The 18,672-nt window shown below is 39.0% G+C and overlaps 1 protein-coding gene across 1 annotated transcript in view; it reads left to right on the forward strand.

Annotated features, from left to right (window-relative positions):
* The window catches only part of dscama (Down syndrome cell adhesion molecule a), a gene marked incomplete at both ends in the record, with an annotated part of 120,588 nt that overhangs the window by 45,933 nt on the left and 55,983 nt on the right, over positions 1-18,672 (forward strand). Inside the window, one exon of the mRNA XM_079803751.1 lies at positions 18,094-18,240. Coding sequence (XP_079659877.1) covers positions 18,094-18,240 — 147 coding nt within the window. The remainder of the gene's footprint in view (positions 1-18,093; positions 18,241-18,672) is intronic.

The raw sequence follows: 18,672 nt of genomic DNA on the forward strand, positions 1-18,672 counted from the left end.
GGCACCGTCCGATATCAAAAGGCTTAGTCCATCAAAAGAGCTCCATGTATTACATGTATAATGCATACAAAATTTGACTCGGAATGTTCAGTCACGTGAATTTTGAGTAAGACATTGCTGGGGGCTTGACGTCCTCAGAGGCAGGACCCTAAAAAGGGATTATTTTCTCTCTCTCAGAGCTTATTCCTGCGAGGAGGAGACGGGGAGAATGTCTTGGTGCAGTAGCCCAGTGACACATTGCTCTGATCTGCCTCCAGCAACACCACCAACCCCCCGTCTCCACCCGCTTCCACTCCGTGCTAATGTCAAAGCCTACGAGTCACTCCGCTGGTTGCCACAGTAACCGACTCACCTTCCTCTTGCCTGTCAAATCACACCTAAAGAGACAGATACGTCTCGTAGTGCAGAGTCAGATAGAATGCAAAGCGCAAAATAGACACGTCTCTGAAATCGTTAAAAGCTCGCTTTTTTTTTCTTGGTCGGTACATTGGCGGAAAAAGAACAGCTGTCAAGGAAAGAGAAAGAATCGTGGTTTGGGAGGGGGGTGTTCTGGGTAGAAAGTGGGTGTATCAGACATGACAACCCGACTTTTGCAAATTTGCAAGCTTCACAGGACAGCTGTATTCCGCAAAAGAGCGTCTGGCTCTCTATACTGTCTGTCTGCCGCAGAACACACGCTGTCTGCGCATCACAGCACTGCGGGTGGCAGCCACAGAGGAAACACAGCCTTTTGGCACCTGGGCGTTTAACCTGCATTTTACTGCATGTGCTGACAGGCAATTAAACCGTAGCCAGGGGCTAATTACCTCAGATAGCAGCAGCTGCAGTTGAGACGAGAGGTAAAATTCGAGCACATCAAAAATGCCATTGTTCCCTTAAATTACAAAGATGCATGTTAGCATGTTATAGCGTCCGACAGCAGAAGACGAAAGATCTGTGATTAGATGATTTATGTAATGTGGGTTCTTGGAAACTTTAACACGTTTTTTGCACGAGGGCAAATGTGGCTTTCGGGGAAGATGTACAGAGTTAAAAGAACAATGTCAACTCCACAAAAGCGTAATGGAGTAATTGTCGGTCTCCACGGTAACATTCAATGCACATTGTTCAGGTGGAGCAGCTGACAGAAAGACTATTACGTACGAACCCTGAGAGAGAGAGAGAGTCTCATGTGGTTAATACCCCATTTTTGCATCCTTTTTATCTTGTGTTGTGCAGAACTGAGGTATAAAATGTAAATGTTTGTATTGCTAAAGAACTAGGATTTTTTTGGTGAGTTGTGCTTGCTAAGGCATTATTTCATCTCTGTATATATAAGTAGACCAGTGGCGTAACGTCTGGGTAGGAAGGGAATACACATGCATATGGGCCCGAATGGATTGGGGGCCCGCAGTGTGGCCCGGTAAACCGAGGGGGCCCGTTAAAATTTGTTTGCATATGGGCCCAGGGCTGAATTGCTAAGTCATTATATATATATATATATACACAGTTGCAAGAAAAAGTATGTGAACCACACAGTCACAACACAGTCACCAGGGAATAGATTTTCCATGAAAGGGTGTACATGGTCTGCAACAAAGCTTAGGTAGGTGGTACATGTCAAGGCAACATTCACATGGATGGCAGGTTTCCTTTTTCTGTTTCGAAGAGAACTGAGCCTTTAAAAATCCTTTGTAAAAGCTTTACAAGGCATAAATAGTCCTCACTTTAGATGAGCTCACAAAAATAGCTGACTATAACTACTAAATATTTTATAACTACCTGAATTAATCATGAATTACAGTAGGAATACATGTTAATAAAGCATTTATTAACTATTACTATGTGACTACATAATAATATGTATAAATGTACATTTAAATAGTTTATTAATCATTTACTTACACCTTCTAAATGATCTTATGAACCACTGACAACTCCTAAATAACTAGTTTGTAAATAATGTAATACTTGATTTAGAAACCTGCTTACTAAACTGCTTACTAATTTCTATTAATGCTTTATAAATGACAAATTGACTATTTACTAATGCTTAACTAATGATTCATAGCGTGCAGTTATTATTAAGTGTTACCACGCTAGTAACTCACTTAAGACTGCTCTTTTGAGAATACTCAACAAAACAGGCATTTTGGCATAATTGTGTTATTGTTTGTTCAAGCATGAAAGAGAACTTAATTCTGCGTTTGTGTGCACGATACTGGTGTGCTTCTTTCTGAGCATTGTGTGTGTGTCACTGCGCTTTCTCTTTTGACTTGTCGTGCTTGGATGGTTTAAAAGCATTTGTGTAAATAAGAGCGTGATCATAATGTAACGCTAGCCAAACTTTTTTTAGCATAGTGTCACAGTTTTGCGCCACTCATTTTTATTTATTTATTTAGAATTATTGTTATTTGCTTTGATTTTTGTATGTACACAAACTATACATACAAAATGAATATTTAAAAGTACATTGTGTAACACTTGGCCCTAGAGGTTAAAACAAGCTGCAAAAACTGCATGTATTTTGCAGAAGAACATTGTTTTGGTTGTGCTTCGGCTCTGCGTGACTGTGAGGATGAATATGGTTATCCTACTGCTCATAAAACATTCACTACTAGGCTATACAACCAGTTTAGATGAAAAGGATCTCAAGCTGACTAGCTGAAGACGTTACTTTAGCTATACCCATTAATAGACATGGTACTTCCTTGAAAATGATTTCCAGTAAAGCACTACAGCAACCATAATGAAATGACCCTTCACAATAGATAATGCTTTACTTTGAACTCTGTTAGAGAGCTACATATGGCAATTTATCTGTTCAGTAAAATACCTTACTCACCTGTTATAAAAACGCCATCTCTGTGTTGCTTTTACAACATTTCAAATCCCTCAGTTCTCGCCATATCCGAAAAGCCAAGCCAATGTTGATTCTTGTTTTATTACAAGCTCTGTCGCATTCTCTTTTCGCTAGCAGACACTCCTCTGTTCTCCGTTTTTTTTTTTTTTTTACGGGTGATTCCCGGAGGTTCGAGATTTAGCTGCTCCATGTCAACCTTTCTCGCTCATGTGACAGCTAACCTATGCCACTCCCACACCATAAACACATCAAAGTAGCCTGAGCAACTTTTCTTTATTGAAAAGTACACAAAAAGTACACAATTTCCTGGGAGAACCATCCCGCACTAAAATAAAAACACCGGCTGAAAAAAAAAAAAAAAAACGGGCTTATCGTAGTTAATGAGGGTAAAGCCCAATTTATACTTCTGCGTCGGACCTACGCCGTAGCTACATAGTTGCGCACCTCTCCAAAAATGTAACAACGGGTCAATTCTACGCAGACCGCAAGTGCTGTGATTGGTCTGCCAGAAGCCCTCTTTGTGGTCAATTAATAAATAAAAAATCTGCGATAGAATTGTATGTGTGTCCGGAAATGGGATGATAGTTTTATCCATACATCTGTTATATAACACAATATTTTGTAGTCCAGAGATTCTTTATGTTAGTGAATAAATACATAGATCCGCTATGAGTGTGTGAGCTCTTGATGGTCTAGTAGTGGAAGAATTTTTGTTAAGCGTGCCAGTGTTTCTGGGTTCTAATCCACCATTGCATATTTTATGCATTTTCTCATTAAAACCAACTATGTTAAAGGGGTGGTTCCGTGTTTTTTTCTAGGCTTGGTTGTGTTTATGTGGCGCAGTATAACATGTCTTAATACTTCTTTTTTTTTAAAACACCGTATTTTTCTTATATTTTACCTTTATTCCACACCGCTGTCTCCACTGTCCTTTGAATGGCTCGTTTGCTTCCTGCTTCTATGAAGCCCATCCCTCCAAAAAACGCAATGGTCTTAGATTGGTAAAATGGCCAAATGTAGTTTGTAGTTCTGCAACAGCTCTCTCTCTTTCGTAATGACTGCGACGTGGCCTCGCCCACTTTGTTGCGTGTTCGCGGGGGCAGTGTTTATGTTAATAGCGAGGGTTTATGATGTCACCAACCCGGGAAGAAGCTTGTTGTAGTCCAAACCGGCCGTTTTTGTAGGCAATAAACTGACATAACTTTAAAAGACAATATCTCCGTTTGCATTGAACTTTCAGCGCTGTAACTTTGCAGATACTGTTTAGGCTCAAGCAGCAACATTACACACTAACTAAAGTTTAAAAAGTGAAATCGCATGCAACCACCCCTTTAATCAGTGACTGTATCTCAAGAACAGGGTGCATTTCGTGAATAAATTCTCCGCAACAGCAGTCGATTGAAGCGCTTGTTTGTGCTCGAGTCACCGATACAGAAAACAGCGCCACGAGCACTCTGCATGATTTCAAAAACGCTTTCCAGTGCCAGATCGCCTCTTATTTAACTCTACTAATCAACTAGAGATGCTTAATTTGTCTTAGATACAACAACTCAAGCTGCAAGAACGGTCGCTGCTGCTACGCAACAAGTGGCTTCTTCTTCGGCTTTTGTCTTGATACTGTGGGTTACCATCAACATGCCGTTGGACACTGCCTCCTAGCAGTCTGCATGTGTAATTGCACATTGACACGGACAACAACGCAGAAGTATAAATGAAAACCAACGTGTAACTTGCGGCGTAGAGGATACGGCATAGGTCCGACGCAGAAGTATAAATCTAGGCTGGATGCCAGCCGAACTTAGCCCCTAACATTTTGTCGTCGGCAGTTCAGTCTGGACTCTGACAGAAGCTGTTCGGACCAATCAAATTGTCTGGGCGGGCTTTAGACGATGATGGATAGATGATAAACAGTAACGTAAGCATCCATGTCACCAAAGAGCGCTTGGGTTGAATTCGTTCTAATCCTAAACGGAGAACTTGTTCGTATATGCATTCACCTTTCCTATTTCACTCAGAAATTATCATGCTGGTAAGTAAGTACTCTGTGTATCCTTAAATTCATTTTTACAACACTGGCAAACATCGTTTACACTTACTTACTCCTAGCGCACGTGCACAGGGTTGCCAAGTTTTCACAACAAAACCCGCCCAGTTGCTACTCAAAACTAACCTAAACCAAGCCCAATAGCTTCCCTTTGGGGTTCTCCGGAAAAAAAGGCGTTTGGGGGCTAAAATGTGTGTTTTTTTTATCTGGGTTGCCTGGGTTCCTGGGTCTAAATATCACATAATCTTGGTCGCTTCAACCCGCGGACATGGAAAAAGAGCCCACGGCAAAACCGCGGACTTGGCAACACTCTGTGTGCAGTTGAGTTCTGTTGACATTTGACAACTAACGTTATGCGTCGCTCCGTTGCTCTGATTGGTTGTAGGTCTTTCCAATTGAGGACTTTCCTGGTTCGGTTGAGACACGCCCCATAATCACAGCCCAACGGAGCAGTATCAGACTCATATTCTAACTAGAATTGAGTATGACAACATCAGGCTAGTATAAATCAGCCTTAAGACAAAAATTTGGAAGAACTTTTGATCATTTTGAACAAAAAAATGACATAGCGTACCTTTAAAAAAAAGACAAAACAGTCCACTTGCTTTGTCTTTGTTGAAAATCCTCAGTAATTTTGCATGCAGCCTGAGCCTATGTGTCTAGTTGACATGGGGAAGTGTTGTCCGGAAGTCCCGAGATGCAGGTAACCGTCTGTTCCTGTTTACTCTGGTGGAGATGGCAGTCCTGCCAGCAGTCACGAGGGGACGGAAACTTCCCCCCTGGAGCAATTAAAACCTGAGGATAATTGACAGGGTGTTATCACACTTCATCTCTCCACTAACTTGAGGAGACAGAGAGAGAGAGAGAGAGAGAGAGAGAGAGAGAGAGAGAGAGAGAGAGAGAGAGAGAGAGGGCTACACAAAGATTATTTGCAAATAAAACTGGTCATCAAATATCCATTTAACAGAGAACACACCGAGGGCCACTGGCTCCTTTAAGCAGAGATTCTGTACCTTGAAATGTGTGAGCGTCAAAGCGCAAATCAATTTATGTGCATTGCATTTGGCACAAACTGACTTTTTTAGTTTCGATTTTAGTCCATAAAACTGCATTATTTTATTGTCATCAACTCCTCACTGTAAATAAAACTCATTTCCAGTAAGCAGCGTTATAAAAGATTAACAGGATCTAATTTAGCACATGATTTGACATTATAGGCTTCAGTTCGCTGCAGTTTTTTTTATATCGGGGAGTTTAATGAACGGAGCACAACAGCAAGGACACGTGCTCTCACACTTGCTGTCGCACGCTTTCATCTGTCCATCTATCTTTCATTTTTCTCATTCTACCCTTTCGCTCTCATCACTCATCTCTCTCTCTCTCTCACACACACACACACACACACACACACACACTCTCGGTCCTGAATATTTAATGTCTTTGAATTACAGTGCCTCTCATCCATAATGAAGAGATATCAGACAAATGGAGCTTCTGCCTTCAGTCGCTCGTTTCGCAGCTGAGAAGCTAAATGATTTTAAGGGTCAGGTTTGTTTGAATATCTAATCCGGATTCAGTCTCCAGGACTGCTGTGTGTTCCCTGACTCAGCTGGATAAATTTCCTATCAGCTGCTGCTACTAATCACTGAGATTGGATGCAAAAATGAAACCTCTAAACGCTAGAAATTTCTATACACTAATTCAAACATTTGGAATAATTAAGACAGATTTGGAATAATTAAGATTTGATTAAAAATCCAGTGGAATCAGTAAAATTGTGCATTATTACAACATTTAAAATTACATTTAAAAGAACTCTTTTCTATTTGAATATATGTTAAAATGTCATTTATTTATGTGAGGGCAAAGCTGAATTTTCAGCATCACTACTCCAGTCTTCAGTGTCACATGATCCTTCAGAAATCATTCTAATATGCTGATTTGCTGCTCAGTTGTTATCAATTATTATTGGTGAATTATTATTAGTGCTCAAATATTAATAATAGTTCTTATTATTATCAATGTTGAATGTTTGTGCTTGTTAATATTTTTGTGGAAACCATGATCATTTATTTGATGAATGATTTGATTGATGATTCATTTGTTTCTACAGACAAAAGACCCCACACTTAAATACTAAGCAACTAATAACTGTTTTCAACATTAATGATAATAAGAAATGTCTTTTGAGCACCAAATCAACAGTCAAGTATTTTTTTTTAAACAAATTGACAACACTGTATAATGCAGTTCAATGCGTTCACAATGTCCTACAATGCATTGTGAATAATAATATTGCGTTGTTATGCAGCAACCACAATGATTGAGTTTACAGTGTACAGTTTCTGTACATATTGTACATATTACAGACTGTTTGAATGAACAGCTGGATTGTAGATCATTCCTCTTCAGATGTAGAGAGTCCCCACAAGGATAGTAATGGCAGTCATTTTTGACTTTGTGGGGGAAAAATTTGAGAACAGCTTATAAATCATATGAAGTGAAGTTTTTTGAAACTGCAGAAAGTTTTCTGTGATGATCAGGTTTGTGGTTTAAGTGATACAATATACAGTTTTACAGTGTAAAAATCATTATGTCTATCATTATAGTCTCCATAAAACATGGAAACCTGTGTATGTGTTCTTGTATATGGTTTATGAGGACACAAAATGATGTTTTATAAACAAGGTTCGGGAGAAGCACGTTCAGATAATCAACAATAGAGGTATATATACACGCAGCAGTCCTACCTCCGTTTGTTGACAGTTCTCAGCAACCCTTCCACCACCCCTTCGCCACACCTTTTAACTCTAAAACCACTTACATATACGGGGGGTACTCTGGGTTCGGGCCTAATTCCGAGCTCGAAGCCCTCCCCCACGGACAGCACGCCAAATACGCATTGAATTTCTCTCTATAAATTATATGTAAGTGCGAACTATTGAATGTGTATAATGACATGTATATTACAAATTTGTACCCAAAAGTGAGCTAAACCTGACAAAAACTCCTTTTGGGGATGTCCTGATTTGTAAAATGGCATAAAGTAAAGTAACTGTAGGTTGTTGTTATTTTTTATTGTAAAAATCCAGAAAGTTTTCTGGTAGGGTTAGGGGGTGGATTAGGTTATAGTATTTAATTGCATATAAAAACTTGAACTTTAATGACATCCCATTCTTAATCCGTAGGTTTTAATATGAAGTTGTCCCACCCTTTGCATTTATAACAGCTTTGATTCTTCTGGTAAGGCTTTCCACAAGGTTTAGGAGAGTGTTTATGGGAATTTTTGACCATTCTTCTAGAAGTGCACTTGTGAGGTCAAGCTCTGATGTTGGACGAGAAGGCCTGGATGGCAGTCTCTGCTCTAAATCCCAAAGGTGTTCTCATCCATGTCTTTATGGATCTTGCTTTGTGCACTGGTGCGCAGTCATGTTGGAAAAGGAAGGGGCCATCCCCAAACTGTTCCCACAAAGTTGGGAGCATGAAATTGTCCAAAATGTCTTGGTATGCTAAAGCATAAAGAGTTACTTTCACTGGAACTAAGGGGCCAAGCCCAACCCCTGAAAAACAACCCCCACACCATAATCCCCCCTCCACCAAACTTTACACTTGGCACAATGCAGTCAGGCAAGTACCATTCTCCTGGCAACCGCCAAACCCAGACTCATCCTACACCTGTGGCCATGGAAGTGATTGGAACACCTGAATTCAATGATTTGGAGGGGTGTCCCAATACTTTTGGCAATATAGTGTATATATACAGTAGCAGGATGGGCCACGTTTCCCTGACAACAGCAGCTGCTGTCAACATCTCACTCTCTGACAGATGATGCTTTTTACAGCCATGTTAATTGCATTCCATCTCTCTCTCTCTCTCTCTCTCTCTCTCTCTCTCTCTCTCTCTCTCTCTCTCTCTCTCTCTCTCTCTCTCTCTCTCTCTCTCTCTCTCTCTCTCTCTCTCTCTCTCTCTCTCTCTCTCTCTGATAAAGACACTGATCAAACTGAAGCTCACTTATTAGCATGATTAGGCTTTATTAAACCCCTGGGTCTCTCACTCTTGTTTTTTTAAAGAAACTCTCCCCCACTTTATTTTGTATAATGCGGTTTACTGTTGTTCAGAATTGAACAAACTCCTTACCTGCGTGAGCTTAAATGTTTATTTGGCTTCCTTTTTGTGTTTAGAGTTGTAAATGTGATGGGCATCAATTAAAAAAAGACTTGTAATTTAATGTATGAGAGATGGCATTTAAGTGAGCTGAATGAATATGAGGTCTATAAAATCATGTGGTGTAAAATGTCATAATGAGTTTGTATGATTCAGCAAACAGAAACATTTGAGAATGTGATTTCTGGGGTTAACCTTTGGTAAATGCCTCATCAACAATATCAGCATTAGATATGATGTTTCATTTTTTTTAAAGCTTGGTTTTAGCAGGTGTACAGAATTAGACTGTGTTTGTATTAAAAGAAAAACAAGTTGACTTGTTTAGCCAATGATTTTATGAGGTCAGAATCTTCAAATGAAGCAGGGACTTGTTTGTAATTGCTCACAAAATGTCTGTGCTAAAAACAGACAGGTACATTTGACAGGCTTATGCTTGTTTAGGTTATCTGAAGACAATTTCCATTTCAAATAAATGCTTTTCTTTTGAACTTTCTATTCATCAAAGAATCCTGGAAAAATGTAGGCCTATCACATTGGGCCATGTCAGGCCATTTTTGAGTGTCGATTGGGCTAGTTTTTGGGTTTAGTTTTGGGTAGTCGTCAGGTTTTTTGGGGTCAGCATGTTGAAGCGGCATTCAGCTCACAAGAATAAAAGCAAAAGTGATGAAGACGAGAAAAGAAGTCAAGAATGTACAGACAGAAGGCTGTACGTCATCTATTACCTAAGCATTCGAATGCACAAATATTTTCATTAATAACATGAGCTGACTGGAATGAAGAAAGTGATCAGCATGATTGATATTCAAAATGGTAAGCAAACCTGCTTTGTTTACCATTTGTAAATCTGCAGTCCTAGTTACTCTTTCCCTTTTTGAATAACGAAAATAGAATATTGATACCTGCTGATATAAACATACACACTATATTGGCAAAAGTTTTGGGACATCTGCCTTTACATGCACATGAACTTTAATGATATCCCATTCTTAATCCGTAGGGTTTAATATGGAGTTGTCCCACCCTTTGCAGCTATAACAGCTTCAACTCTTCTGTGAAGGCTTTCCACAAGGTTTTGGAGTGTGTTTGAACTCGCTCATCCATGTCTTTATGGATCTTGCTTTGTGCACTGGTGCTCAGTCATGTTGGAGCTGGAAGGGGCCATCCCCAAACTGTTCCCACAAAATAGGGAGCATTAAATTGTTAAAAATGTCTTGGTATGCTGAAGCATGAAGAGTTCCTTTCACTGGAACTAAGGGGCCAAGCCCAACCCCTGAAAAACAACCCCCACACCATAATCCCCCCTCCACCAAACTTTACACCTGTCAATATGCAGTCAGGCAAGTACTGTTCTCCTGGCAACCGCCAAACCCAGACTCATCCAGAGTCTGGCAGAGAAGCGTGATTTGGCACTCCAGAGAACACATCTCCACTGCGCTAGAGTCCAGTGGCGGCGTGCTTTACACCTCCGCATCCAACGCTTTGCATTGCACTTGGTGATGTAAGGCTTGGATGCAGCTGCTTGGCCATGGAAACACATTCCATGAAGCTCTCTATGCACTGTTCTTAAGCTAATCTGAAGGCCACACAAAGTTTGGAGGTCTGTAGCTATTGACTCTGCAGAAAGTTGTTGACGTCTGCGCACTGTGTGCCTCAGCATGCGCGGACCACTCTCGGTGTTACCACTTTGTGGCTGAGTTGCTGTTGTTCCCAATTGCTTCCATTTTGTTATAATACCACTAACTTTTGACCGTGGAATATTTAGTAGTGGGTTTGGGTTAGAATTAGAAAATGTAACAAATGTATTGCACAGAATCCACTGAGCTCCTGAGAGCGACCCATTCTTTCACAAATGTTTGTAGAAGCGGTCTGCATGCCTAGGTGCTTGATTTTATAAACATGTGGCCATGGAAGTGATTGGAACACCTGAATTCAATTATTTGGAGGGGTGTCCCAATACTTTTGGCAATATAGTGTATTTACTTATATGCAGGCGCAGAACGCACATGCGAGTTGACAGTCACCTTTAGTCCTTCTGGTGTGTTCAAGCGTTGCTTTTAGGCCGAGACGTAGCCGACGAGAGGCGACAACACAGTCAGCTTTCGCCACCACTAGTTCTTTGATGTCGGCTTGTCGTCTTAAAGAAACAACAAAATTAATTCACAGATATCATTATTAGTAATGTCTTATTCACAAATGAATTATTATATTAAATTGATTCATATAATCAACAGTAAGCAACTTAGCAGGAGGCACCGCTAACCAAATATTTATTTTACCACAAATACTTTTATGTGACGACTCAAAATAATTTGTGAATCGCCTTTAGAACAGCTTCAATGACAATTCACTATATTGAATCAGACTTCTCAACGTTATCAAATACTCGCTGAAGGCTTTTCTCTGCAGTTCACGTTGCAGACAGGCCACTGTCAGAGGCGAGCTGGATCGTTAGTATTGATCACTCTATTGTACAGGATACACACACACACACACACACACACATACATAAACCAATTAACTGCTCAAATACCTTATGGGCTGTCGTCAGAGCCAAGGGATCGGATTCATGTTGATTGTGTTCAATGTTTTTGGAAGGTGACACTTGCGTGATCTTAAATGTGACGTTAGTAACTCTGTTAAAGAAGGCGTATAATTTCCTTTGCTCTTTTGAAACAACCTACTCTGACATTCACCTTTTATTAACATTTATGGAAACCAAGCTGCATAGTTGGTCTTTCAGAAATCATCATGGTGTTGATGTAAGTGAGAACCATACGCTCATTAACATATGACCTCCTACATTTACATATTTATGCTTATTCAGAATTCAGCAACTTGACTTGCATGACAAACAGCAGCGTTGAACTATAACATACACAGATGTAAGCGAGTCGTAACAGCTACTATAACATCATTTCCTATGGAAGCTTGTTTCCGCCATAGAATAAAATTTAACTAAAAAAAGCATAGTTAAAAATGTAATGGACTTTTTGTCTCACAACTCTGACTTTATTGCCCGGTTTCACAGACAAGGTTTAAACCTATAGTCTAGTTTTAACTGAAAGCAACTTGCACTGACATATCTTAAATGTCCAGTGTGTAATATTTAGGAGGACTATTGACAGAAATGCAATATAATATGCATAACTATGTTTTCAGTGGTGTATAAAGACCTTACATAATGAACTGTTATGTATTTATTACCTTAGAATGAGCCATTTCTATCTACATACACCGCGGGTCCCCTTACAGTGAAGTCGCCATTTTGCGCCGCCATGTTTCTACAGTAGCCCTGAACGGACAAACTGCTCTATAGAACGCTAGCTACTCTCTGCTGTCTCTGACGATTACATATTTGTCCTGTGTCGGCCACCGTAGATTCTATTCTCTATTACTGCAAAAAATATTGTTCTTTTAAATCAGCCAAGAGTTCATGCCATGATGTATCGATCTACTACTGGTCACACGGTGTCACGTGATGTGAATTCGCAGCTCAGAGTTCACCAATATTAAACTTTGGAGCGCAGCAAATGCTGGAAATTTTGCATGAGCTTGCGTTTCCGGTCTGACGCATTTGCATGCGTTTGAATAGAAGTCAATGGAAAGAAAAGTGCAGTAATTCTTGCTTAATCTATGCCCTGTTCGTGAAACCGGGCCTATAACTTGCAATTTAAAATGTATATCTTACAATTCTAATATAAACTCACAATTCTGACTTTAGATATAAACTCTGGCGAGAGAAATTAAGTCAGAATTGCGAGAAAGTCACTTTTTTTTTTTTTTTTTGCATTGTGGAAACAAGCTTTCATAATTTACATATACAAGACTTACAGCAAAAGGTTATTTTTTTTATAAATTAAACAAGTCATTTTTATTAAACTTATTATTTTAATACATTTGTATGTAATTTTTTTTCTTCTCTGAAGTCACATAATCTCAGCATAGTCTCACATTTACAATTCATAACAATTGTCACATAACAATTCTAACAAGTTAATGTTAGTGGGTGTTTTGTGGTGAGGGGTTAGGAAAATTTCTTGTGGGAATATGTGGCAGTTTGTATTGATTTCGAATTGTGTTTTTTTTTTTTTATTTGTTTCAATGGGAGTTTGACTATGTTGTTTGCTATTGTTTTTTAAGGGGCAAAACGCACTTGCTAGCATTATAACTGGGCTTAAAAAATGCAAAAGTGCACAGTATTGTCCCTTTAGGCTCCAGAGGGTTTTAATGCAGTGATGAAAAGAAAATTGTCAAAACGGCATTGTGGGATATGCATTAAAGATCAGGGAGGAGCATTGTATGGCTTGGGTGTGCTACAATATTTAAAGGAAAGAATCAAATGTGTGATTGCTAAAGGGGGAAACAGAGAAATCGGCTTTACAGGAAGAGAAAGGAACCCAGTAACCTGTCATTTCGACACAGTTAAAGCACCTCAAATGCTTCAGCTATCAGATTAAGAAACTGGGGCACACAGCTCCCCTATCGGCTCTTCTGTAAGTATATTCATCCTCGACGTCTGGCCTTTCGCTGCACCATCTCAAATACAAAATGGCACGGGATAGCAATGCTACGGAGTTAATAATCGCGTTCTAAATAACCTGAAACGTCTTCTCATTCTCAAGACAAATACAGCAGTACATTAAGTGTGACTGTTAGTAGAAATGTAATTTGCTCCCGCTGAAGTGTATGTTTGAGCAAATGAGAGATAGCTGCAGAGCCGGACTCTGACAGAGACGAGTGTGCGTGTGTGTGTCTGCTGCAGTCGGCACACATACACACACAATTATTTTCCTTTTGTCGCTGAAGACAAGCTGTCTTCTTATATACCAGTACTGCTCGCATGCAAAGGAACGAATAAAAAAGTACTTCGCATATCTCTTCAATGTGATGTGTCTTGATGGATTCGGACGGAAGGGGTGTGAAAAATATCAGAAAACGAGTGTACAAAGGTAGAAGATTGTGACACACACACACAAACACACATATATTTACATTTATTTTTAAAGGGTTTTTATATATATATATATATATATATATATATATATATATATATATATATATATATATATATATATATATATATATATATATATATATATATATATATATATATATATATATATATATATATATATATATAATTAAAAAGTATTATTCATATTCATATTATTAATGTTATATGTATTTATGTAAATAGATTTGTATTTAGATGTATTTTTTTTTAATTTGACATAGGGTTTTTCTTTTACATATATTTAATATGTAATAGCAGTAAATATATTGTCAAACAAAACATAAAAAAGTAATTTAACACTAATTTAATAAACTAATTTTAAATTTAGATCCTTACTTCCTCATGCTAGTGGTTTAAAAATCAGACAGCTCATTAATCTTTGCTTAGACAAAACGAACACTCTCTCTCTCTCTCTCTCTCTCTCTCTCTCTCTCTCTCTCTCTCTCTCTCTCTCTCTCTCTCTCTCTCTCTCTCCACACCCACTCGCTGTGTAAATTGTAGCTCGTCACACTCCACATTAAGTCCACGACTGGCAATGCCTGCAGGACCTCAGATCTGCGGTGTGTCATCTCTAACTGGGTCAGAACTCACAATAGCTGAATCTCGCCTTTTGGCTCGCTGTAGCTTCTTTTATTCATTGCTAAACTGTTTACTTATGGTGCTTGATTTAACACACAGACAGTAACAGACTCACATACACATACATACACACACACACACACACACACACACTACAATAAAATGGAGATTATGTTGGAAAATAGCCCAGACAAAGCCCACAGGAGAACAAGAGCATCAGGAGCGGCTCAGAGGGGCATTGGAATATCTGAAATCTAAAGGGAAGAATCATCCTTATGGCTGATCTTTACGGCTTGTGATTTTGTACTACTTTAATAGTTTACTCAAAAATTAGAATGATCATTTACTCACTTTCATGTTGTTCCAAACCACTATAACTTTCTCTAGTGGAACACAAAAAGAGATTGAAGAGCATGTTCCTGATCTTTCTTTTCTGTACAATCTAAGCAAATGGGGAAGGGGTCTGTGAAGCTTCAAAAAAATGTATTTATATAAATAATTATATTTTCATATGATAAAAAATGTCCTCTGAATTCACTTTCTATAGGGAGCGTGGGGACGGTTGCAACACTTTTTGCATTTTCTTCAGTTTCTCAGAGACTTTTTTTATCGGAAAGCCCAGATTTTAATACATTAAACCCAAATCTGTCAGCTACCCACCCACACCACTGTAACATGCGTACATATGATAATATACATACAATTTATAGCCTACTTGAATAGACAAAGTCAAATGTTGCAACTGACCCCATAAAAGGGGACGGTTGCAAACATGGACGGAACAACCATGTTTTTGATTAATTACCTACATTGTGGCCTAGTCTGAGTATTTACTTAAAAAATGGGATATACCTGCAGGCTATTGAAAGATTTAATTAGTAGTTAGTAATTAATTACTTTTTAGAGTAACAAAATACTGGTTATATGGCTTACATTAATAGTTGTCATATAGGGGACAGTAGCAACAGCATGTTGCAACTGTCCCTACACTGACAGCCACACTCTAAGAAAGCAATTGGGTTGTTTTAACCCAGCAATTGGGTCGTTTTAACCCAGTGAATGGTTCGTTTTAACCCAGCGGTTGGGTTAAATGTTTGCTTAAAACAACCCAATCGCTGGGTTAAAACAACCCAATTGCTGGGTTAGTCCATTTTCAACCCAACTTGGGTTGTTTTTAACCCAGCATTTTTTAGAGTGCATGATAAAAATTGCTACACTCTAAAAAAACTCTGGGTTAAAAACAACCCAAGTTGGGTTGAACATGGACTAACCCAGCAATTGGGTTGTTTTAACCCAGTAAATGTTTTTTTTAACCCAGCGGTTGGGTTAAATGTTTGCATAAAACAACCCAATTGCTGGGTTAAAACAACCCAATCTTTGAGTTAAAACAACCCAATAGCTGGGTTAGTCCATTTTCAACCCAACTTGGGTTGTTTTAACCCATTAAATGGGTTGTTTTAACCCAGCGGTTGGGTTAAATGTTTGCATAAAACAACCCAATTGCTGGGTTAAAACAACCCAATTGCTGGGTTAGTCCATTTTCAACCCAACTTGGGTTGTTTTTAACCCAGAGTTTCTTAGAGTGTAGCAAGTTTTATCATGCACTCTAAAAAACTATGGATTAAAAACAACCCAAGTTGGGTTGAAAATGCACTAACCCAGCAATTGGGTTGTTTTAACCCAGTAAATGGGTTGTTTTAACCCAGCAGCTGGGTTAAATGTTTGCATAAAATAACCCAATTGCTGGGTTAAAACAACCCAATCTTTGAGTTAATTCAACCCAATAGCTGGGTTAGTCCATTTTCAACCCAACTTGGGTTGTTTTAACCCAGCAATTGGGTTGTTTTAACCCAGTAAATGGGTTGTTTTAACCCAGCTGTTGGGTTAAATGTTTGCATAAAACAACCCAATTGCTGGGTTAAAACAACCCAATCATTGAGTTAAAACAACCCAATAGCTGGGTTAGTCCATTTTTAACCAAACTTGAGTTGTTTTTAACCCAGCATTTTTTAGAGTGCATGATAAAACTTGCTACACTCTAAAAAAAACTCTGGGTTAAAAACAACCCTAGTTGGGTTAAAAATGGACTAACCCAGCAATTGGGTTGTTTTAACCCAGTAAATGGGTTGTTTTAACCCAGTAAATGGGTTGTTTTAACCCAGCTGTTGGGTTAAATGTTTGCATAAAACAACCCAATTGCTGGGTTAAAACAAACCAATCTTTGAGTTAAAACAAGCCAATAGCTGGGTTAGTCCATTTTCAACCCAACTTGGGTTGTTTTTAACCCAGCATTTTTTAGAGTGCATGATTAAACTTGCTACACTGTAAAAAAAACCCTCTAGGTTAAAAACAACCCTAGTTGGGTTGAAAATGGACTAACCCAGCAATTGGGTTGTTTTAACCCAGTAAATGGGTTGTTTTAACCCAGCGGTTGGGTTAAATGTTTGCATAAAACAACGCAATTGCTGGGTTAAAACAACCCAATCTTTGAGTTAAAACAAGCCAATAGCTGGGTTAGTCCATTTTCAACCCAACTTGGGCTGTTTTTAACCCAGTTGTTTAGGGTGTATGCTAGCTTAACACAATAGCCTTGACACATGGTAGCTATGTCTTTTAGAAGCTAAGAAAACACTGATTAAAATGCTATAACTTTATAATGCTTCACGCAAACAGTTTAGACAGTACGACGACAACTCTGAGCATGAAAAAAATTACCTTTTTGCTTAAAAAAGTATTTTTTTGACGAAGGAACGGTCACATGTGGCTTCTTTCTTCCAGAAAGGTAGAGGGGCTATATGAGCATATCTAGTATGAGAATCATCACTCTAGCTCGTTCCTGATTGAAGGAATAAGCAATGTTGCAACTGCCCCGTGCTGCAACCGTCCCCAGTCTCCTATAATAAACCATCTCTTTTTTTGAAGCGTGCTTCTGCTTCAGGAATTCTTAGAAAACCGAGCTTTAAATGACGTAGTGGAATTACCTTCTTATTTGAGGGCTGTACGATATGTTCTTGTTACAGGAAGTGAGACAAATTCCACCCCTCCGTTTTAGTCATTGCATAGAAATGAGAGCAAATGGCATTCTCAATCAAATCTGACACGCTCGTCTCCTCTGAGAGGCATGGCAGAGCGTGTGGCGGCCCTGGCAGACATTATTCCTCATAAAGTTTTACGACCTGCATATTCTGTGTTATCAAACCATTAGCATGAAATCAGTACTTACTGGTACATGAGCAGCGGGGCAATCAAAACCGCACGTGACTGGCAGGAATAGCTGCGCTAAATCAGCGAGTTCCTGCTGAGGCTGATGGGATAAACAAGATTCTGTTAACCATGTCTGTAATGTCTCATTATGACATACAGATGCTACAGATTAACTGTGTTTAACGCTCACCAATTAATTTAAGATGTTTACCTCACCCTAATAATATTGTGTTTTGTGGTTTTAGGGGCTCGATTTCTCATTACGTCCACGGGGGCCCTGTACATCTTAGATGTCCAGAAGGAGGACGAATTATTCAACTACCGCTGCATGACGAGACATCGCTACACATTCGAGACGAGACAAAGCAACAGCGCACGGCTCTTTGTGCCAGGTGAAAGTGTTTAATGGTATATTATTAATCAGTCAGATGAGACATTCATCATTCATTTTGCTTTGAAGTTTCTGTGATAAGCCAGGGACCAGTGAGTGCTAGCAGCTAACAGATATTTTAAGACATTTTGTCAAAAACTAGACATATAACATAACTTATGATGTCTAAAATGAGTCAAAACATTTCTAAAATGTCTAAAAACTTTAATCCAAAGTGACTTAAAGTTCATTCATGGTGTATCATCTTGTGACTTAAACTCAAAGCCAGACTGCGCTAGTTGAGCTACAGCTAAAGACGCTAAGTTTGAGAGATCATTTTCACAAGGTTTTGACAGATGTTTGGTGAGATTTTAACTTATGTTGTGGGAATTTAAGGATAGATAGACAGACGGATGGATGGATGGAGGGGTGACAGATGAATGGATGGATATAC

This window comes from Gobio gobio (assembly GCF_949357685.1).
Source record: "Gobio gobio genome assembly, chromosome: 22".
Lineage (NCBI taxonomy): Eukaryota > Metazoa > Chordata > Actinopteri > Cypriniformes > Gobionidae > Gobio > Gobio gobio.